At 43.0% G+C, this 23,091-nt stretch overlaps 1 protein-coding gene across 1 annotated transcript; it reads left to right on the top strand.

Moving 5' to 3' along the window:
• Positions 1-1,127: 1,127 nt before the first annotated feature.
• LOC137426877 (regulator of microtubule dynamics protein 3) lies at positions 1,128-21,886 on the top strand. Its single transcript, XM_068115865.2, has 10 exons — positions 1,128-1,550; positions 7,103-7,301; positions 7,440-7,542; positions 9,770-9,830; positions 9,947-10,022; positions 11,958-12,035; positions 15,828-15,926; positions 16,048-16,101; positions 16,327-16,407; positions 20,093-21,886. The coding sequence occupies exons 1-10, from the start codon at positions 1,177-1,179 to the stop codon at positions 20,144-20,146; spliced, it is 1,179 nt and encodes a 392-aa protein (XP_067971966.1). The 5' UTR covers positions 1,128-1,176; the 3' UTR covers positions 20,147-21,886.
• The last annotated feature ends 1,205 nt before the right edge of the window (positions 21,887-23,091 follow it).

Below are 23,091 nucleotides of genomic sequence, written 5' to 3'. Positions count from 1 at the left end.
AATACATACATATACATACCGTTCTGATGCAGCCCCGGCAGAGGGCACTGCATCTCGCTCTCTTCCTCAAATTGGTGACTCGATTCTCCTCTCTTTTTAATTTACACTCATTTAATTTATTCATTCCCTTCCATGAGCCTAGACATTTTTTAACATTTTTTTTTAAACCGAGGTTGTCACTTCGACGTTTTTCTGATTTTTAAGTGTTATTTTTTTCTCTCCCAGATCGAGACTCATGGAAGAGCAAGGTGATTGACATATAATGTCACATGCATGATGTATGCACATAGGATATGAACTGACAGTTACTCTTGGAGACCATAAGCAAGTGGATGAATGAACAGGAAAAGAGGAGATGGAGAGAGAAGGAGGAATATTGCAACCTGCATGAAAAATTGTTTTTTTGAATTTTTGAAATAAATTTTTTTCATTTATCCTCCCACCCATCTCTCTTCGTGTTTTCCAAGTCACACCCTCTCCCTGACTTGTACATGCCCTCTCCCTGACTTGTACATGCCCTCTCCCTGATTTGTACACGCCCTCTCCCTGACTTGTGCATGCCCTCTCCCTGATTTGTACATGTCCTCTACCTGACTTGTACACGCCCTCTCCCTGACTTGTACATGTCCTCTCCCTGACTTGTACACGCATTCTCCCTGACTTGTACACGCCTTCTCCCTGACTTGTACATGCCTTCTCCCTGACTTGTACACGCCTTCTCCCTGACTTGTCCATGTCCTCTTCCTGACTTGTACACGCCCTCTCCCTGATTTGTCCATGTCTTCTCCCTGATTTCTCCATGCCCTCTCACTGATATGTCCACGCCCTCTCCCTAACTTGTCCATGTCCTCTCCCTGACTTGTGCATGCCCTCTCCCTGATTTGTACATGTCCTCTCCCTGACTTGTACACGCTCTCTCCCTGACTTGTCCACGCCCTCTCCCTGACTTGTCCACGCCCTCTCCCTGACTTGTCCACGCCCTCTCCCTGATATGTCCACGCCCTCTCCCTGACTTGTCCACGCCCTCTCCCTGACTTGTCCACGCCCTCTCCCTGATATGTCCACGCCCTCTCTCTGATATGTCCATGCCCTCTCCTGACTTGCACACGCCCATTATATTGCAGTCTCCGCCTCGTTCTTTCCGTTGGTGCTCGCGCTGACACTGTCGGCGATGCAATGGCGCATGTGATGCATTCCACGTTGGGGTGGCAATCCGGGAGGGCATGCTTGCTCGGTGTGCTGACAGGCGCAGCTGTTGGCTTCGGATGGATAGTAGGCCTCGCGTGGTTCCGCGCTCGGCGGGAATTCAGCTTCCGGCCCGTCAACGGCGACACCGAGCTGCTGGCTGAGCGCTTACAAGCTCTGGCTCGGAGCATCGCGCAGCTGTCTCAGGAAGTGCACGATCTCCAGGATGAATTGGTGACCGTTGTGGGATCCAGGAGAGGGTCGAGCAGAGCGAGACGGCGGGCACGGCGATCCCGGACCGATTCCACAGGATCAGATTCTATTTACTTCGCTGCGACGGGCCCGAAGACGAGCAGCGAGGCCGGGTAGGGAGGGATTGGACATGGTGGCGAATGTACGTCGTGCATGTGTTAATATCGACTGATGGAGGCCTGGCGTTGGTGATCATGGCGTACGTTGTGTTGATGATGTACATGATTGAGGAAGTCTCAGTGTGGGTGCTACAAGGGTGTTTGCTGGATATGAGGTTGAGGTTTTCTGGATGAGGTTGAGGTTTTCTGGATGAGGTTGAGGTTTTCTGGATGAGGTTGAGGTTTTCTGGATGAGGTTGAGGTTTTCTGGATGAGGTTGAGGTTTTCTGGATGAGGTTGCGATTTTTCTGGATGAGGTTGAGATTTTCTGGATGAGGTTGAGATTTTCTGGATGAGGTTGAGATTTTCTGGATGAGGTTGAGATTTTCTGGATGAGGTTGAGATTTTCTGGATGAGGTTGAGATTTTCTGGATGAGGTTGGGATTTTTCTGGATGAGGTTGAGATTTTTCTGGATGAAGTTGAGGAACTTTTCTTGAGGAGGAGGTTTTTCTGGATAAGATTTCAGAGGGTTTTCAGGTGTGGTTGAGATTTTTCTGGGTGAGGTTGAGGAGGTTTTTCAATTGAGCTTGAGAAGGTTTTTCTGGTTAAGATTGAGCTTTTCTGGATGAAGTTGATGTATTTCTGGATGAGGTTGATGAGGTTTTGCTCAATGAGGTTGATGAGGTTTTGCTAGATGAGGTTGATGAGGTTTTGATGGGTGAGGTTGAGGAGGTTTTGATGGGTGAGGTTGAGGAGGGAAGAAGTTTTTCTGGATGAGGTTGAGGAGGGAGATTTTGCAGGATGAGGTAAAACAAAAAAAGGGGGGGGGGGGGTCATATATCCATAGTCATATATTCAGTCATATTTTAGGATATCCGAGTAGGCTCCGTCTGTCCGTCCATCATGCTATCTCCTCACAAACAGTTGGGCAGAAATTCACCAAACTTGGTAGTTATGATCACCATATGACAAGAATGTGCAAGAGCAGTACCACTTTTGGCCCCGCCCCCTAGGGTGGGGTCAAAAGGTCGCATACCGAACTAGAACGGCACTCAGTAGAGAGCATACCTCCGCCAGGTGAACAGTTTACGTTTTGTATCCCAGAGTAGACCAGAAAATCACAATACAGAATCGCATTTAATCAAAATCATCCGTCCACAACTTTTTGAGATATCCTGCTATGTATCGTTTTTGGCCCAATCTCCAAATGGTGAAGAATCATTTAAAAAATTCTACTAGCCGGATCTGGATCCGGATCTTCACCAAAATTTTTATCGATTCTTCCTTGTCAAACACCCAACCTGTCCACCAAGTGTCGTCCAAATCCATCCATAACCTTTTGAATCCGTTCAGTTGAGACAGACAGACAGGGGTGAAAACATAACCTCCATCCACCTTTGGTAGGTGAGGTAAAAATGCAATTACGGGCACATTTTAAATCTTTTTTAATGAAACTTTATATATATGCAATCAATATTGGGGAACGCATCAAATCTATATTTTAGATTTGACTCCCGGGTTTAGGCCCCAGGGGATGGAGACCTAGGGTCACGGGGGTTAAACCGGGAAAACTTTTTTGTTAACTCTAACTTTGATATTGCGTCATTCCTGGTGGGAATTTTTTCCATCTTTCAACTTTGAATTCGGTGGAAATTATTTATTAGTCCCTTACCCGTTTCACCGGAGGGGACGATAGGTTTGCTCTGTCTGTCTGTCTGTCCGTCCGTCCGTCCCACCTGTGGTTTTCAGCCTTTTTTCCCCCCATACTTTTAACATATTCAACTGAAATATAGTACATGTTTTATTATGACAAGTTACAGGACAAGTTCGAGTTCCAGGCCGTTTCGTCAATTTTTCATGGAGTTATGCCTTTTTTGGACTTGGAAAACATCACATCGGTAGGGGACGTATTAGTCAGGTTCACGATGTCAATAAATTATATTTCGTTCAAAATCATGGTAGATTAGCAAACCTATACATTTTTGGAAAGGTTATAGCATAAGGAAACTAAAAATCAATGTTTACATTTGGAGAGATACCTGTATGGCGGCCATTTTGGATTTTCAAAATGGCCACTGTAAAATACATATTTTGTTCTATTTCTGCCTCTAATTACCCTAAAAACTTTTTAAAATATACTAAACCTATATTTTCAGGGACAAGGAATCCAATGAAAGTATCAAATTAGTGCTATGGGGAATGGTAAGACACGAATCAAAGGTTTTGAATTGCAAAATACTGTCTTTATATTCGCGATAAGTTGCATAATCAAATACACGTTATCATTTTGTACGGGCAGTTAATAACATCAAAATGTGTCACAATAATTCATATCACCAAACATACACAGGCAGTCAGCAAAATCATATATACACATGCAGTCAGTATAACTTCACATCTACACAGGCAGTCAATGACAAAATATACACAGGCAGTCAATGGCATCAAACATACACGATTACAGAATATGCCATTTAGAGTTCGTCATCACTGTCCTGTGTGTCGTATCCGACAATATAGTCCGCATCGTTTTCACAGTCCGTTCCACACAAGCAAAGGTCGGTCAAATTGATTGGCAAATCGAATTGGTCGAATGGTCGATCGAATCGAATTCGATGAATCGAATCGAATCGATCGAATTGGTCGAATGGTCGATCGAAGCGATTGGTCGAATGGTCGAATTGGTCGACTGGAATTGGTCGATTGGTCGAATTGGTCGAATCGAATTGGTCGGAATTGGCAAATGTAAACATTGATTTTCAGATTTTCCATGTAATAACGTTTCCAAAAATGTATAGGTTTGCTAATCTACCATGATTTTGAACGAAAAAACATAGTGAACCTGACTATGTCCTGTAAAGCAATTGTCGCTCTTGTTATTCGGTTTTCTCACGCCTGACCAATGGAAATATTGTCACCTCTCCGTATAGAAATGTAATAGTATTATTACAAGGACAAGTCAACATTTGTACAGTAATTGAAAAGCGCTCATTGACTTTGTGCTCATGAAGAGGGGAAGACCGAAGATGTTTTTTTATCGTTCATTCGAGGCTTACTGATGACGTTTTTCTAAAAACAATGTGACGTTCACTTGCACTCAATAAGCAGATCTACGGATGGACGTTAAGCTGGATGTCCAATCCACTAGCATTAGCAAGTGAGATGCCTCGGTGTCTTTCGACGAAGAGTCGGCGAGTTATTGCCACCACCCTGAACAAACTGCAAACGGTCGCGGTGAAGTTGCAGGGGGCACTGCATCGGCGACACGTCCGTGCTTCCTCGTGTTGATACCGTGCTGCCAATAGCTCGGTGCGACACACGAAAGGAGAGTACAAGAAGCACATCGATAGGTTTATGGCCTTTGACTCGTTTCACCCGAAGGGCCTGGTTGTAGTCTGCGCCGCTTTATCATTCGTGTCTCGATCACTTCGGCATTTTGTTGTCGGCGAATATTTTTGAATTGTACTCTTTGTTGTAAAGAGGTTAAAGTTCAATATGATGTTGGTGAATGATTTGCTGCTCGGTGGTTCACATTTACCTTTGGGTGTTTTCAGTAAAAGTGAATGCATGGCAGCGACAAACTTAGAAAATTAGCAAAAAAAAGTCTAATTCTCACATAAATAATATATAATGAATACGTTTAATTTATGTGAATCTAAATACTCATTAATGTATGAAATAAATACTCATCATCTATTTTTATATAAAAATTTCCCACCTTTTCTGTCAATATGTTGTCTGTGCGTTAATTTTGTTCATATAGTTTTGATTTTTTTTTGTTGGTATAATTTTTAACCTCCAAGCAGTAAAATATTCAGTCATGTAGAATATATATTTATTTATTTTTTCATTTACTTACATTTAAAAATATTTAATTTGTTAAAAGCACACGTTGATACAATGTGTGGGTTTTTTTCGTATACAAATTCAAAGTACGTGGAAGAAGGAGGTGGCGGAAGGTTAAAAAGTTTATTCATTGACATTGGAGTTGTGTGGCTGGAGTTGGACAAATCATACAAGGGAGTTGATGGAGACAGAGGGACGTGCACGCTAGAGAGAGGGACGTGCACGCAGAGAGAGGGACGTGCACGCAGAGAGAGGGACGTGCACGCAGAGAGAGGGACGTGCACGCAGAGAGAGGGACGTGCACGCAGAGAGAGGGACGTGCACGCAGAGAGAGGGACGTGAACGCAGAGAGAGGGACGTGCACGCAGAGAGAGGGACGTGCACGCAGAGAGAGGGACGTGCACGCAGAGAGGGGGACGCGTGCGCAGTGAGTGAGAGAGAGACAGAGACAGACGCATGCACGCAGAGGCAGATGAAGACACACACACACACACACACACACACACACACACACACACACACACACACACACACACACACACACACACACACACACACACACACACAGATATATCATGTGTATATGGAGCGATCATATATAAGGATGTAGCAATAACCTACAGGCAAGACCATTAGGTTAGGCAGAGCTAATGGAGTCGGAAAGATCACGGTTTGGGATGGAGGATGTCATAAAATGGTGGTGCTTGATAGTTTGCTTGTTCCCAGAAGGGAAGAGTGCAACCGCCAGAGGGAAATTCCACAAATGGGAGATAAGAGTTGAGGAACAAAAGAAACCAGGCATCCCGTTTGCTGGCATTAGTTGGTAGACTCTAAAGATCCCACGGTATCCTTCGTGAGGAGTAGGCGAGTTATTGCCGGCACCCTGACCAAATTAAATTTTCCTTCCTTAAGCCATAGAGGGTATTGCATCAGCAGCACAGCCACATCTTCAGCAATGACGCCATCTTCAGCAATGATGCCATCTTCAGCAATGATGCCATCTTCAGCAATGATGCCATCTTCAGCAATGATGCCATCTTCAGCAATGATGCCGTCTTCAGCAATGACGCCATCTTCAGCAATGATGCCATCTTCAGCAATGACGCCATCTTCAGCAATGACGCCATCTTCAGCAATGACGCCATCTTCAGCAATGATGCCGTCTTCAGCAATGATGCCGTCTTCAGCAATGATGCCATCTTCAGCAATGATGCCATCTTCAGCAATGATGCCATCTTCAGCAATGATGCCGTCTTCAGCAATGACGCCGTCTTCAGCAATGATGCCGTCTTCAGCAATGATGCCGTCTTCAGCAATGATGCCGTCTTCAGCAATGATGCCATCTTCAGCAATGATGCCATCTTCAGCAATGATGCCATCTTCAGCAATGATGCCGTCTTCAGCAATGATGCCGTCTTCAGCAATGCTGCCGTCTTCAGCAATGATGCCATCTTCAGCAATGATGCCATCTTCAGCAATGATGCCATCTTCAGCAATGATGCCATCTTCAGCAATGATGCCATCTTCAGCAATGATGCCATCTTCAGCAATGATGCTGTCCCGTAGCCTCGCGTTGCATACAAAATATGTTCAAGGATAAGGCACATCCTATGTTTTGCAAAGATAATACTTTGGTTATCAAGGACAATGGTCGCTTGATGACATTGATGAACAATTTGAATAACCCTGATTGTAATTTTGCTTTGTCCCTTTTCACCAGTTTCAGCACTGCTCGCACCGAGTCGGATGATGAGTTTTGCTCATTCGAGAGTGGAAGTAGTGATGATGACGGCATCTTATCGCCTGCTGAATCCGAGACCAAGTTGTCTCGTATATTAACGGAGACAGATGTCCTGCATGGCCGCACACCTGACGCGAAACGGCAAGCAATGCAGCTTTTGCAAAATGAACGACTCAAGGTTTGATGACTTAGATTTGTGCAGGTTCTTTCTTTTAATAAAGTCCGCTGGAGGGAAGGGAAGGCTTCGATATTATTATTGAGTTGTTGTTGTTATTGTTGTTGTTGTTGCTGTTGCTGTTGTTGTTGTTGTTCCAAGCATGGTGGCAGCGCTGAACTCTTATGGCGGTTGGCGCGGGCACATTCCGACCTGCTGGAACTGGCTGTGGATCAGCTTGACAAGAAACATCATGCGTATACTGGTCTGTGAGGGCTAATTTATCTCTCTATAATGCAAGCAATCTCTGTGTGTCTGTGTGTCTGTCTGTGTGTATGCCTGTGACCGCTGTTTCTCGACAACCACTGGTCCGATCTAAGTGAAACTTGCCAGGTATATTGCTGGGGACCTGAGGATGTGCCTTTTCAAGGTTTGCTATTAATCGGACAAGTGGTTACCAATTTATGGCCATTTATTTAGCAAACACATACGTTTTTTGTTTGCACGTACGGCCACGCACGTGAACGAAGGAATAGCGAAGGACGAGAGTGAAGGAACGGTGAAGGACGAGAGCGAAGACCGAAGGAACGATGAAAGTTTAAAAAATTTTTTTGCACGTACGGTCAAGCTACAGCGAAGGAACCGTGTGTGTGTTTGTTGTTCTCTTCTCTTTGTGCTTTTCCTTGCGATGAAATTGCAAAATGGCAAAATATGTTGACGCTAATTGAAGAATTGGCCATTAAAACTAATTTGCGATTAATCGTAACTGCGATATGCGAACTTTCGGACAGTGAGGCCTTATTTTTGGTACGTACGTCAACGTACGTATGTCCACGTACTTATCTCCCCGCACGTACGGGCACGCACTAGTTTATTTTAATTCCTCGTAGGCCTTTTAGGGAAATTTGTTTTGTGACAAGCATATACCTCATTAAAAAAATTATTGGTATGTACGTATATGTACTATAATAATGTGAGGGCTGGCAGTGTAGCTTAGAGGTATTTGTACTCGTCTTTGAGCTGTCAAGCCTGGGTTCGAATCTCGATCCCAAGCTATAAACTGTCGCCCTGGTGTTTCTCCTGCAGGATGAAACGTCAGTGTATGTGGCATCAATCAGGAGGGCGTTAAGTAGGAAGACACGCCCGCCAGCAATGGTTGTCGTTGGATGCTCAAGACCCCACAGTGTATTTTACAAAGAATAGACGAGTTATCGTCGACAACCCAAACCAAATGCAAATTCCTGCCCAGACTTCCTCGCCAAATCGTTCCTGTCCTGGCGGCAAGTGTGGCGGGTATGCCGATACCCGCTCCAAACCCTTCATCCTGCAGTGGACTGAAAACAGTCTGGCGATGTTGATTAACATCGCTATTTTCCATGAGAGCATTCAATAACTAATTTTTCAGAAGATTTCTGAAATTTATCATTTGTGAACCCTCGGGCCCAACGACCTGGTACAGCATAAACTTGAAATAAATGGCCTCGTCCCAGCATTCACCATCGAACTTGCTTGTGTACTACAACCAATCACTTTCTTGTCACTTGCAAAATTGAAGGGTTTTCAAGTATATTAGTCGGTTGTGTTTGTTATTCTGTCTGTTTGTCACTCGCCTACAGGTCACAATTCTAAACCGATCGTCATGAAACTTCACCAAGTTGTAGAGGTCGTCACAATTGAGAAGCGTATTGATTTTGAGGTCAAAGGGCTTACAAAGAGCTCTTAGCTCTTACACGAGCTTCGATCTTGTATACAAAAAAAAGAAGAAAGAAGTCATCTGGAGATCAAATTTCTAAAATCCCCATTTTTCATCTGATTGACTTGGGAATTAAACAGCAATTGTATAGTGTCTCACCTAATTGGGAAACCAACTATTTTTAAAGTGAAAGGCCAAACTCCTAAAATCATTAATTTTCACCTGAAAAATCGTCACTTTTTATCATATGAACTTGGAAATTAAACAGCAATTACTGTATTGAATTGCATTAGGAAAATTATTGAATTAGGAAATGAAATATTGCATCATTTAATTGGGAAACCAACTATTTTTGAGGTCAAAAGGTCAAAGGTCAACTCAAGGTCAAACTTCTAATATCAATTTTCATGTTAAAAAAATCATCAATTTTAATCCGATTGACCCGAGCCTTGATTAAGATCGTCAATTTTAATCTTAATGAAATTGACAATTTGATGTATCCATGGCGACCTTTTTGGGAGGGAGGGATGGATTTTGCAAGTATTGTGCTCTGCATGACGTCGTCTTAGTTTTTTTTTTTGTTGTTGCAGCTTATTGTTTTTCTGCTTGCGTTTTTTATATATTATGTATCTACATATAATTCCACAAGTGCCTTTGCCGAGCCAAGTTTATGAAACTTGAGTCTGGTTTTGCGGTCATAACAAGTGATTCATATTTGTTTCTAAACATTCACAAAATGACCTCTGGAAACAAAATAATTGTGTTTAAAAAAACTAGTTTTTGGTTGTTTGTGTCTTAGGTAAAGAGTTGGCGAGTATTGCCGTTGATCTGGACCAGAAAAATCCCGAGTGCCACAAATGGTTGGTTCAGCGCGGTGTATGATGTATGTTGTGCCGATGTTGTCATTTTAATCATCTCGTATTTCTTTATTGTTGATAGTTCACTTTTGCTTGCTATTATGTTTTCTCACCTCCAGGTTAGGAATTATGTGTGGTCATATAGCAACTCTGGATACTTTGCAAGAGAGAATCAAGCATGGATGCCTGTTCAAGGTGAGACCATGCAACACTTATTTGCTGATATGTGTGTAAATACAGGCAAACCAAGCAAATTGTCATGCTTGGTTTAATGGTTAAGCTAGCTGGCTTAACATCTCATTGTCTTGAGTTTGAGTCCCTGTCACGTCGTTGAAATAACACCAGGTGGGTTGACTTAGCCTGCCATCCTTCCGAGGTCAGCAAAATGAGTACCAACTTACTGGTAACAAGCACTGCATCAGTGGCACAGACGCACTTCCAGAAAATTATGCAACCAGCAGCCCCAGGCTGCATACGAAACAACAACAACTTTCTTGGATGTGATGTCTTGCTGGTGTCAATATGAGGCTTCCCTTCATTGTTGATCATTGCAGTCTTGCGGACGTCATTCATATCCTGGAGGTCTTCTGACAGACAAGTCCTCATTGTGCATACATTCCAGCATCGTAGCTTGAGTGCTGGTATCTTTCTTCCATTGTTTCTTCTTTTGTATGGTGCAATATTTTTCAGTTCACTGTTCAGGATGCAAAAGCCCTAAGCCCCACACACCCATTGGGGCAGGTTAACTGTGGTGGGACAACATCTGACTTACTGGATGGGGACTGCCCAGCTTGAGGCATGCGTTCGCTGTCCAGCGAGATCCGAAAATCTGTCCTACCGTTGGACGCAACCCTTGGTTCCATGCTTTATGCCAATCGGGTATTGAGGCCTACAACCGGTAACTTCGTGCTTCCCTGTGTTTTGTCGATGCCGCAATGCGAAAAGCTGGAGTGTCTTCTCCTAGCCGCAAGCCTGGGCAAATAGATATGGAGGAACAGTTGTTACCCATGCAACAAGGCCCCCCCCCTCTTCACATCACTGACGAAGTCCAAAGGAAGGTCCATAGCCAATACAGTTTGGCATCAGTAGCTGCCAGAAGGACGTTGAAGTCGACATCGGACTGCCTTCGGGACTCCGATTCCGGATGTTATATCAACATTTACTCACTTAGCCTTTCCCATAAATGGGTAAAGCCGCAAGGTTGCGGTGGTTTGCAATTACAGTTCCTTCTCCTAGATAAGCAACCAACAACAACACACAACATGCATTTTAAGGCCATTTTCCCTGCTAGAGCGGGGGTTAGCCTTGCGGTCCCCATGACAATCTTCTCCATTTTGCCCTATTTTCTGCATCTCTCCTTGTTAACCCCCTTGCCCGCATTTCTTCTTCCACCATTAGACCAGGAGCCCAGAAGGTTTATTCAAGTGAAAAGTGCCAAAGCAACTGACCACGTGGGTTGAAAGGGTTCTACCCCCACATCACAAAAATGCATTGCTGCCGGGTCAGGGCCGGTGCCTTCCCGCCCAAATCGCCCAAAATAGGGACGCCATTACCGAAAATCCTATTTTCATCAATATCTGGAAAACTATACATGGCAGTATCACAAATCTGGTGTCTACACCAATGTTTTCATGGTCAATCACTATAAAAATGCATTTAGTTGTCCAGATATTGAGGGAAATAGGATTTTCAGCAATCGTTTCCTTACTTTGGGCACTTTGGGTGCTTTTGGGCGGGAAAGACACAACCCTGGCTAAGGAGAAATGCATTTTTACTTCTTTCTATTTACTATCATTTGGTGTAATTTTGTGTTTGTTTGGCTAACCCTATAATACTAATTAATTTTTTTCTGGTAAACCCTAACACCAAATTAATATGACATTTAGCCTTTTATATCACTAATGTACAACTTTACAAGGATGCACAAAAGAAAACGTAATATAAAGTACATACTAGTTTTTGAATTTTTATTTCGCAGTTTGTTTGGTTCGACTGTATTTACACACTTATCAACTGTCAATATTTGTTGATGGTTGCTTTCTCAGCTTCCTACCGACCCTTTGACCTTGCGTACTCTCCCTCTCCCTCTCCCTCGGTTTTTTTTTTTCTTTTTAAAATCTTGCCATACAGGAGCACTTTGATCGAGCAATCGAGCTGAATCCTAATGATGCTGTGTCTAATTTCATGCTTGGTCGTTGGTGTTATGAGGTGGGTTATAGGTTTGACATGAGTTGTGAAACTAATCGTAATGGAAAACTGTGATGAGGGGTTTGATGTCACTGGTGATTTTACTATACCGTTGTCGTTTGTGTCCTATTTATATCTCTCCACTGACAAAACACAGAGGACGCATACTTGGCTTTGAGTAGTATACTTTGTTTACAACAACACAACAACATGCATTTTAAAGGCCATTTTCCCTGCTAGAGCGGGGGTTAGCCTTGCGGTCCCCATGACAATCTTCTCCATTTTGCCCTATTTTCTGCATCTCTCCTTGTTAACCCCCTTGCCCGCATTTCTTCTTCCACCATCTTTAGCCAAGTCTTTCTCGGTCTTCCCCGTCTTCTACTTCCTTCTACATTCATTTCCATCACTCTTCTCAACCAGTCACTTTCATCCCTCCTCAACACATGACCAAACCATCTCAACCTGTTCCTCTTCACAGCATCAATCACAGGCTCTATTCCCATCATCTTTCGCAATTCATCATTTGTCTTCCTCTCTCTCAACGATACTCCGCACATCCGTCGAACCATTCACATTTCCACCCTTTCCAACCTTCGTTGCTGCTCTACGTTCATTACCCATGTCTCGCTCCCATAAATCATAACACTTCTCACACATGCAGCATACATCTTTCCCTTCAGCTTCAATGACACTCCCCTCATCATCAGCACGCCACTCAATTCCCGAAACTTCTTCCATGCACATCTCACTCGAGCAACCGTTGCCGAGTCTGATCCACCTTCTCCATTCAGCATGTCTCCGAGGTAGCAAAATGTTTTCACACCTTCCAGCTTCACGCCGTCTCCAAGATCCAACTCAACATTTCCTCCATCTGCAGCTCCCTCTGTGCACACCTTACATTTGAATGTAGCTGCCACACTGGTTAATGACCCTCTCAGACCACTACATTTTTGATGAACCCACTCAGCGCACATTGTACACTGAATGGAGTTCACTCCGACACCCTTCCTACACACAGCACAGGACCACTTCCCAGTTCTTTCCACCTCACCACATGCTTTACCACTTGCCATCACCTTCGTCTTTCCGATATTCACCTTCAGACCTTTTGTCTCCATACATTCCTTCCACGTGTTCATCTTTTCCTTCAGTCCATCCATACTTTCTGCAATCAACACCAGATCATCTGCATACAACAACTCCCACGGTAAACCCTCCTTTACGTTCTGAGCCAGCACCTCCATCACAGCTACAAATAGTAGTGGACTTAGTACCGACCCCTGATGCACTCCCACCTTCACCTCAAACTCACCACTGTTCCCGTCCTTCGTCCTTACAGCTGTGCGCGCTCTTTTGTACATTGCCATCACTACTCTGATCAACCATTCCTCCACTCCTAACTTCCTCAATGCCCATGTCAATACTTTGCGTGGAACCCGATCGAATGCTTTCTCCAGATCAACAAACCCAAGAAACAACTTCTTCCTCTTCTCTATGTACTTACTTCTCCTGCTTACTTTGCTTACTATTATATAATCCTTAACAAAATGAGATTTGATTTAGAACTTTAGTCCTGGTCCTCTGCAGGTTGGGCATTGCATTTATAACTAAAACGGCACTGGGTAGAGCACGTACCTCCGGCAGGCTGAACAGTTTACTTTTTGCATCCCACTGTTGGGCTGGATCTGGATCTGGACCAGCACCAAAATCGCTTCATCCTTGTCAAACCCTGTGTGAAATTATAAATTTGTCCTTCCTGCTGTGCAGTAAATATTAATCGGTCCTTTCCATGTAAATATCCTTGTGGCTTTCGGTTTATCTATCTATAATTCCACTAATCTCTGTGTGTATGTTTGTTTGTATGTTTGTATGTTTGTCTGTGACCGCTGTTTCTCGACAACTACCGGTCCGATATACTTGAAACTTGCCAGGTGTATTGCTGGGGACCCGAGGATGTGCCTTTTCAAGGTTTTAAATTAATCGCAGAAGTAGTTACCGAGCTATGTCCAAAAAACGATTCAACCAATCAGAGAGCAGCGAGCTATCGCGTGTGCCGAACGTGGCGAACAGACTCTGCCTCGGATGGCACATTTGAGAGCGTATTCATTTATTTCCCGTCGGCAAACTATGTTGCCGTTAAACTATGTTTTAAAACTAATTAAAACTAATTTGCGATTCATCGTAACTGCGATTCGTAACTGCCGTTCACTTTGGCTTTGCGAATGGACCAAACCATTTCATGTAAATAGAGGGGGGGGGGGGGGGGGGATTGTCACCGTACTCGCAAGCCGTTCGCTTTGGACCAAACCATTTCATGTAAATAGAGGGGGGGGGATATAATTTTAGATATAGATATAGTACGGGCATGCCCTAGTATTGATTAATTTTGGAAGAGTGTTTCTGCGTTAAAACTGGGGTCACCTAAATACACCAAGCTTGGTTGCCTCCTTCCAGAAAGGCCATCACCAGTTGGTGGCTATCCCATTATTATCATTTATTTCTAGCAAACGATTATGACTTAACATTATAACTTGCCTCGCTTATTCTATACTATAAACGGAGCCATGTGGGCGTGCGTCCGTCCATGCATCCGAGTTCCACCCATTGGTTGGAGAATTTGCCTGCCACCCACAATTTTTAAATTTTGACCACCATGTTGGTACTTACTGGTGTGCGAAGTCAAAGACCTCTTGCTACCAGGAACTTGCTACCATTTTTAGGTTATTTCTCTGAATATTTTATTGGCTCCCGGTGTCCGGCTGTCTGTCCGTACGTATGTATGCATGTGCGTTAACATTTGATGAAAACATCTCACAAACTACCCGGCCGATATAATATACCAAATTTAGTATGATGCATCAGGACAGCAAGGTCTCATGGTTGTTGTGCTCCCCATTCAGATATGCCCCCTGTAAAAGGAGGGTTTTCCCCAAAAATTGGTATTTCATTCAGAAATCTTCTCAGAAACCGCCAGACAGATCCAGACCAAACTCTCCACGAGACATCTGGACCATGCCCTAACCTTAAGGTGTGCTCCTCAAGGCCATATCTCCCCTGGAAAGGAGGCCATGAGCTCCCTCCCCTATTCCCTCATATTCACTAAAACATATTTTCCTCACAAACTACATGACTGATATGGACCAAATTTGGTACAATACATCAGAACATTAAGGTCTCGTGGAGTTGTGCTCCCCATCCGGATCTACCCCATACAAGAGGCTGAAAAGGGGGGGTTTGCGTCAAATTCAGGTAATTGATCTTAACGTCTTCTCGAAAACAGCGGGATAATAACCGTCAGTCCCCCACAGGGCTATTTTATTATTATATGACAGCAGAAACCCTTTAGAATAAAGTTTGATGGATACAGAAGGAGCACACTAACGACAACCACAGACTGTAACAACAATAACAATTACTACGTGTTATTAAAAAAAAAATTATTTCACGTGTTTCGCTTCATTTTACATCCTCATTGAGACTCACAGATAGTTATGCGATATCTTCTATACTATAATCTTTAATCGGGCTGTTCAACAGCAAGTACATCCATCCGAGACAGCGAAACGGCCCTTCCACCACTCTTCATTTGCTCACAGTAAAAATGTAATTGGCTGCAGGTGTGTGTGTGTGTGTGACTGTGTCATTGTATCGGGCTGATACAATCACTCTATGGGTAATGTGCTAGTTTCCCGAATACTACCAACCTTCTGTGGTCTGTGGTTATTCGACTACCTTTTTCTTGCACTTTAAGCTAACACCCTTGCACTTTAAGACTACCTTTGTTGCACTTTTGGACTTGTTTGCTTCACCCAGGTTTCCCGCGTGTCCTGGATCGAACAGAAACTCGCAGCAACGTTCTTCGGGACACCACCGAGTGCGACCGTGGAGGATGCTCTTCAATACTTCTTGAAGGTTTTGTTGTTGACCCTCTGTTTTCAATTTTTTTAAAATTTAATTATATTGTTTTATTCTGCATGATGCTTGGGCCCATAATATGTCCTGGATGACACATTTGTATTGCTGTCGTCGGCAGACAGAGGATCTGGAGCCTGGCTTTTCCAAGCAAAACCATGTTTTCCTGGCGAAGGTAATTTCAAGGCTTTTGTGAGAGTTGGAATCGTTTGAAAAACACGAATCTTTTTTTTCCCCCATAAGCATAAAAAATGAATATTTTGCATAAAAATTTTAAAAGCAGTTAATGTTTTATGATATCAGAGTTCTTTATTTACTGTATTTAGATCTCACGTACTCGGTTGTTTTCTAGCATTTACTGATTAATATTTTCACATACCTGTTGTTGTCTTTCTTCTAGTGTTATTCAGAGCTTGGACAGAACGATCAGGCTTTGAAATGGTTGGATTCTGCAGTGCTCATGCCTGTGTCCACCCAAGAGGTGAGTACAGTGTATTATGAATTGGCTGGAGAGAAATGAGACTCAACATTTAAAAACACCTGTCAAGAATTACTGCATCTGATGAAATCACAATTTTCACTTTGCACCATTCTAAAGAAAAAGGAGCTGGTACTCTAGGTCCCCCACCTTTTGGCTGGTTGACCGCACACACACACACACACACACACACACACACACACACACACACACACACACACACACACACACACACACACGACCTGAGAGGGCTCTGTTCCACCTTCTGAAACAAACATATGGAGTTAACAACCAATGGCACACATGCACACACCAAGGCAAGAACAGCCTCAGAAGTATTGTACGCAAGCCAAATTACCGAGATGGCTGCCATGGCAAAATAATTCAAGCAATCGCAGCCGTGATCTAATTAGATTGAAATTATGTCATGAGGAATAGATATATGCAATATGAAAGCGAAATGTTCAACGGTTTTTAAAATATCGCGTACACAAGCCAGGTTACCCAGATGGTTGCCATGGCAACATAATTCAGCCAATCACAGCTGTGATCTCATCAGATTGAGATAATGTCATGAGGAATAGATCTCTGCAATATGAAAGCTAAATGTTCAACCATTTTTGAAATATCACATACACAAAAGTACATGGACAGATGATTGGTCGGACGGAGCTCATTTTAATGTCCCCCATCTCCGACCTTGTCGGAGGGTTGGGGTACAAAAATAATAGTGGATTTACCATTCAAGAAAGGGTGATTGGATTCTATGGTATTTGAGAGGATGGGAGGCCATATAACAGCAACAATAACAATCCTGTCATGGGCTGGCAGGATGGCCAAAACGTACGCACACTTGCCTCTGAGCTGTCTAGACTGGGTTCGAATCACGACCTAGCTATAAACTGTCACCTCAGTGTTTCAGAGGCATGGTGATTTATCATTGCTTGTGCTGTCCCTCAGATAGACGTTAAATTGGGCGTCCCGTCTGCCAGCATTTGTTGGGGGACGTTAAAGATGCCACGGAGTCCTTCGTGAAGAAGAGGCGAGCTATCGCCGACACCATGAACACATTCCAAATTCCTGCTCTCACCTACATGGGGCGCTGCACAGTGGCACAGGTGCCTCCAGCAAACGATGCTGTCTGCAGCTAAGCGCTATGTGCAAAAGAAGAGGAATCCTGTGAATAAATGAAGACAACAACAATCCCATGCGGTTGTGCTTCAAGCGCCATCCACCGGAATGTCGTGACAGCATCTGGCCACCACGGAGTACCAAAAACAAAACCCATCTACCATGGTGAACGTTTTGAGACTGGGCCAATCAGCATAAATGAAGGAGATGGAAATAAACTTAGATGCCACAAGCAGAATTGTAATACATTGCTCATTGTTCATCCAAAGTTTGTTGACAATGCTCAAAGTGGAGAGAGAGGAAATGGGAAAACAAATAAACAAACAGACAGATACATTCCTTTTATTTCATAGACTAGCAAAGAACGCGTTTGTAAGGATGGGTTAATTCCTTCAGAATTGGTATATTTTAGTATGACTTGTAATACTTCGTCCCATCAGGACGTTGTTATGCCATACACACCTACATGGAGAGAATTGGGATCCACCTCCCACCCCCACCCCAAACACCTGGGACTGAATTATTTAACCCCTTCAAACCTTCCATTGCACAGCCCGAGTACAACCAAAAGTTTCCAACTCAATTTGACTTGTTCAGGAGTGTATATAAGTCAACGAAATAAACAAACAAACACAGTCTCTTCTCAAATTACACTGTAATTGCACAATTAAGCAACGAATGCAACAACAGCAAAACTAGGAAAAACAAGGCTTACTGCTCGCATCTACTTCTTTATTCCTTCTTTTTATATCTTGTGGAACCTGCCTTCCGAAGTTTATTCAATCCCACTCTTGCATCCAGGACTTCAAATTGGCAGCACTCTACCACTTCAAGTCATCCTCCTTCCCTGTGATATTTTCTATCCTCATTCACTGCAACCTCCCCAACTTACCTTTGCCAGCTGCTTGCAGGTTGCTGTTTCCTTCCCCCTTTTCTCTCCTATTCTCATTCATTCATAATTTTGCTTGTTGCCGTCCACGTACTGACCCACTGCTGTACTGTCAGCGCACTGCCTTCTATCCTCTGTTACCTCTCCGTCGCTGAACAGTTTGTTTTGTATCCCACTGATAGGCTGGATGAGGATCCGGACCTGAACCAAAATTTAATTTGGTTGTTCTTGTCACTTAACCGACTCATCCACCCTAGTTTTGTCATAACCCTGTTGTAAAATCAGTCTCACAACCGCTTTCTCGATCCGAGTTTAATCTGAATCGATCTCAAACAGCATCTAAGGAAGAATACATAACGGCCATCATTCATATGCACTAATAGGCATCAGGAATACATATAGTATCGAGTACAATCAAGCAAGCCTCATGCGAATATGATTTCCTTACCATCCTAAGTAAGCACGTAAATGTCACAGGTCTGCTCCTCACATTCAGCGGACGTATATTTATAAGAGCACTGCAGTGGGCAAGAGATGTTACTACACCTGGGTTATAACTTAGATTCCCTACGTTTCACTACAAACCCGTCCACAACTTTTTGAAATATCGTGCTATATATAGTTTTTGACCCCATGTCTCAATGGTGAAAAATCATTTTTTAAATTAAAAAATTCTCGTATCCAGATCTGGATTCGGACCTTCACCAAAATCGAATCGATTCATACTTTCCACAAACCCAACCTGTCCACCAAGTTTCATCCGAATCCGTCAAAACGTATTGAGATATCTTGCTCACAGACAAACAAACAAAAAGACAGACAGGCAGGTGAAAGCATAACCTCTGTTCACCTTTGCTGGTGGATGTCATAATGCTATTTCAATGACTTTCCCAGTAACTTTTGTTGATGCAGCTGTCTTGCCATTGAATATTCCAGATTGGCTGTGAAACACCACGTGCATTTGACAGCTGGTCAAATAAGACCCATAATTCTTTGCATCTGCTGATTATTGGTATATATTTTAGTCTCTGCAACCAAAGGCATTATGTTTTTGAGTTGTCCGTCTGTGCGTGATGGTTTTGCTACCACAATTACTTGTGAAGCATGAAGAATTTTGACCAAACTTGGCATATCTAAGGATTGTAATATGAAGATGAACTGATTAAATTTTGGGTTCAAAAGATCAAAGCTTTCCGAGTAACTGTCAAGTGTCCTTTAATTGAAAATCTGTGTTCCTGCAATAACTTGTGAACCACTCGAGAGATTTCAACCATACGTGACATACATGTGGACAGCAATACATAGACATAGATGAACTGATTCAATTGTGGATGAACAGGTCAAAGGTCAGGAGTCCTTAAATTAATTTTGCACATCATAAGTCGAGTTAGAAGCATCTGATGTTGTCTCTCTTCTACCTATCTGCTTCCTCTCTCTCTTGCTCTCTCTCTTTCAGGGCCTTTAATTTTTCATGTGACCTTAACTTTAGATCAAACGTAATAGTGGGTTGATGTCCAACGTGGGTGGAGGCATATCAATCGACTCATTCATGTCAAATTCTACTTTTTTTTTCACGTAATTTATTGACTGAAAACCTCTCGACTTCCGGTTTTAAAGTGTCTTCCTACCATACAAGTGAGAGAATGACTTTGTTTTATCAATCCACAGGACGAGGAGGCCCAAAAGGAACTGGAGGAATTGATCGTGACTGTCACAAGCTGATGCTTTGTTGGGGAGGCAGCATGGATCTGCCTTGATCACTTTTAATCTATGCAATGGGTCATTCGACACATCAAATGTGCAGATGTATTCTTTTCTGCGAGATGGACGTTGGGATCGACAGGCACAATTTAGGCCATGTTGTGATCTTTGACATGTTTAAAGAGACCTCATGATTTCTGACGTGATGGCTTTTCGCTGTGCGAAGGCCACGGCTGTTTGTGTGTTGCTGTAAACTTCCCATCCACCCCACTCTACCCCCACATCCCTCACCATCTTCACAAACCCTCGGTATCTCTCATCCTTACTAGTACTGCCATATGATTCTTACACAAACCCATCAAATCCCACATTTCCTTGTCAATCGAAGTAAAGTACACAAGAAAGTTTGTTAACGAAAAGTTTGACACCTGCTGTGCATTTGTGACGTAATTGAACATCACCAGATTTAGAGGAAACATTGGCCAAGTTCTGCTTCGGATTTACATCGCTTAAAGCACAAGCAACGCTCTCCATCCTGATCCACTACGGAGTCTGTCTACAGCTTTTCAAATAAATTTTCATGTGAAAAAATATATCCAGTGCTTGAGTTCCTCTTGAAACGAGACTACGAGGAACATTTTCCAATTTAACTTGAAAGTGATTCAAGGTTTTGTAAAGTATTTTTTATTCTGTAGATAAAATCAAGGCTAATGGAAGAGTGCGGAACAGCATATGGATTCACTGGGGATAAATGAACATGCGGATTGATTAAAAGGATGATAGGTATGGGTGGAGGATGACCTGAGGTCATGGTGCACAGCCAACTTGCAACAAAAGAACATGTGTGACCTGGAGGGATGAAACACCAAAGGGAACATGATTTGAAGTCAGGTGGTAGAAAGTAGGCCAACCACTGGTTTGTGATGAGAGAGCACCAGGCCCTGTACTTTGCTTATTTGTGCGAGATGCAGTATCCAGGAGAGAGTGCTGCTGTGAGGTGGAGGCACCAGCCCCTACGGGGGAGCAGTATTCCATCAAGCTATGGACCAAAGACCTTGCAGGCTATGAGGAGTTGACATTTACCAAGGAAGGACTTGGCACATTGGAGGATGTCCAGTCTACGACTGGCTTTGGGGGCCAGCTTTGATCTATTGTTTTACCCTGGAGTTGTCGTAACTGATCTTGAGCCCCAGAAGTTTGAAATATTGATCTTTTAGCAATCTTGTGGAAATCGATGTGAGGGTTTGTTTGATTAACCTTCCGGGGAGATGCGGTGAGAATGTGACATTTTCCTTGAATGAAATAATTGTTCCAAGGTCCTAGACCAGTAGCCGATCCTTTCCTGGTCAGCGGAGAGGGAAGCCGCAGTTTTAACATTTGATTTAAACCTTTGATGTAGCAGTTATTTTGAAGTCGTACAACGACTCGTTCCGTTTTTCTTGCAATTGGACAATTTCCAAATAATACAAATCTTAATGTCCTTAATTTTTCACCGCATCTGTTATTGATTCCACTGTTTATAGATCTGGTTCCCACGTCGTTGGGTAATTGAAGCAGCCAATGTTATGGTCTTGATGTAGCTCACAGTTACCATTGTGACATTTCAACTGTGACCTCTGGCATTTAACATTAATGGATGGCACACATTGACACGTAGCTTTATGCTGAGAAATTAATTGATTTGTGCAGAAGTAATTGATTGTACATCAAATGAAATGGAGAATCTGTGATTGATTAAATATTACATGTTGAAAAATACAATATTGACTGCTGATGTGTATTATTTAAAATGTTGGCAGTTTCTTCAATTGATATTGTGCAATATTTTTTTTTTCTATTTCAAAGGGGATATAATATAAATCAAGAGGTGGTGGTGGTTTGTATGTACCTGTGGCTGCCTGGCTGCATCACTTTTTGGAGGTGCGGCCATCCCGCTGATGGTGCCCCCATTCCCAGTAAGCTGGTACTCATTTTGCCTTCCTCGGAAGGATGACAGGCTGAGTCAACCCGCCTGGTGTTATTTCAGTGGCACGACGGGGGCTCAAACTCAGGACCCTAACATCTTAAGCTAGCCACCGCAACCATTAGGACAACACCAGGCATATCAATAGATGTAGTGTTAACACTGTATATAGGAATTTAGTTAGGCCTCATCTAGAATATTGCGTTCTATTTCGGTCATCACTTCTGAGGATGGATATAGGTGCTCTGGAGAGAGTTTAGTGTTGAGCTACTGGATTGATTCCAGAGTTAACTAAACTAAGCCATGAACGTGTGAAGGAGATGGGACTTTTATACACTGGAAAGGAGGCGATTGCGATCTGATAGAGATCTGTTTAAAATGATGGCGGTGTGGACAAGATGGGAGAAGTGGAGTTTTTCAGCAGAGTGGACCAGGGGCCATTGCTTTAAGGTAAAGAAGATGACATATGGGACCGTTTTAAGGTCTTTCAGTCAGAGTGGTGAGTGGAATTGGAATAGTCTTCCTGGAAAGAAAATGGCAGAAGAGGGGGTGGATAAGTTTAAATGGGATTTAGATAATTGGATGTATTGGGGATATATGGGTATGGGGATATTGGTTTGTGTGTGTGGATGGGTCATGATGCTGGGGTTGGTGCAGAGCAGGCATGATGGGCCGAAATTCCTCCTGGGCCAAAGTTCCTTGTGTAATGACAACATATTTCAAGCTTTAACAACACGTATATTAATTACTTCACTGTCTACTGGTATTTAAAACATTTTTTTCCTTCATTTTTGAAGTATTATAGCGAGTGCTTTGAAACGATTTGATATTTCCAAAGGTTGGCACGGTTAATCAAAAAGTTAACTTCGTTAACCGTTAATCAGTTAATTCGTTTAAAATGTAACGAAAGTTATCGATAAACCGTTAACGTTAATTTTTACTATTAAAAACCCCAACAAATCAGTTTTTTGCTCTAAAACCACCTGAAAAAGTGCCAAAACTA

Source organism: Myxine glutinosa, chromosome 5, assembly GCF_964187855.1.
Source record: "Myxine glutinosa chromosome 5, kmMyxGlut1.1, whole genome shotgun sequence".
NCBI lineage: Eukaryota > Metazoa > Chordata > Myxini > Myxiniformes > Myxinidae > Myxine > Myxine glutinosa.
Note: the sequence above shows the minus strand (reverse complement) of the source record. Positions and strands in the feature narration are given on the sequence as shown.

Coding starts and splice junctions, on each gene's coding strand:
- LOC137426877 (XM_068115865.2), top strand. CDS start 1,177: ATGGCGCATGTGATGCATTCCACGTTGGGGTGGCAATCCGGGAGGGCA. Junction 1,551..7,102: donor AAGACGAGCAGCGAGGCCGG/GTAGGGAGGGAT, acceptor CCTTTTCACCAG/TTTCAGCACTGCTCGCACCG. Junction 10,023..11,957: donor AGCATGGATGCCTGTTCAAG/GTGAGACCATGC, acceptor CTTGCCATACAG/GAGCACTTTGATCGAGCAAT.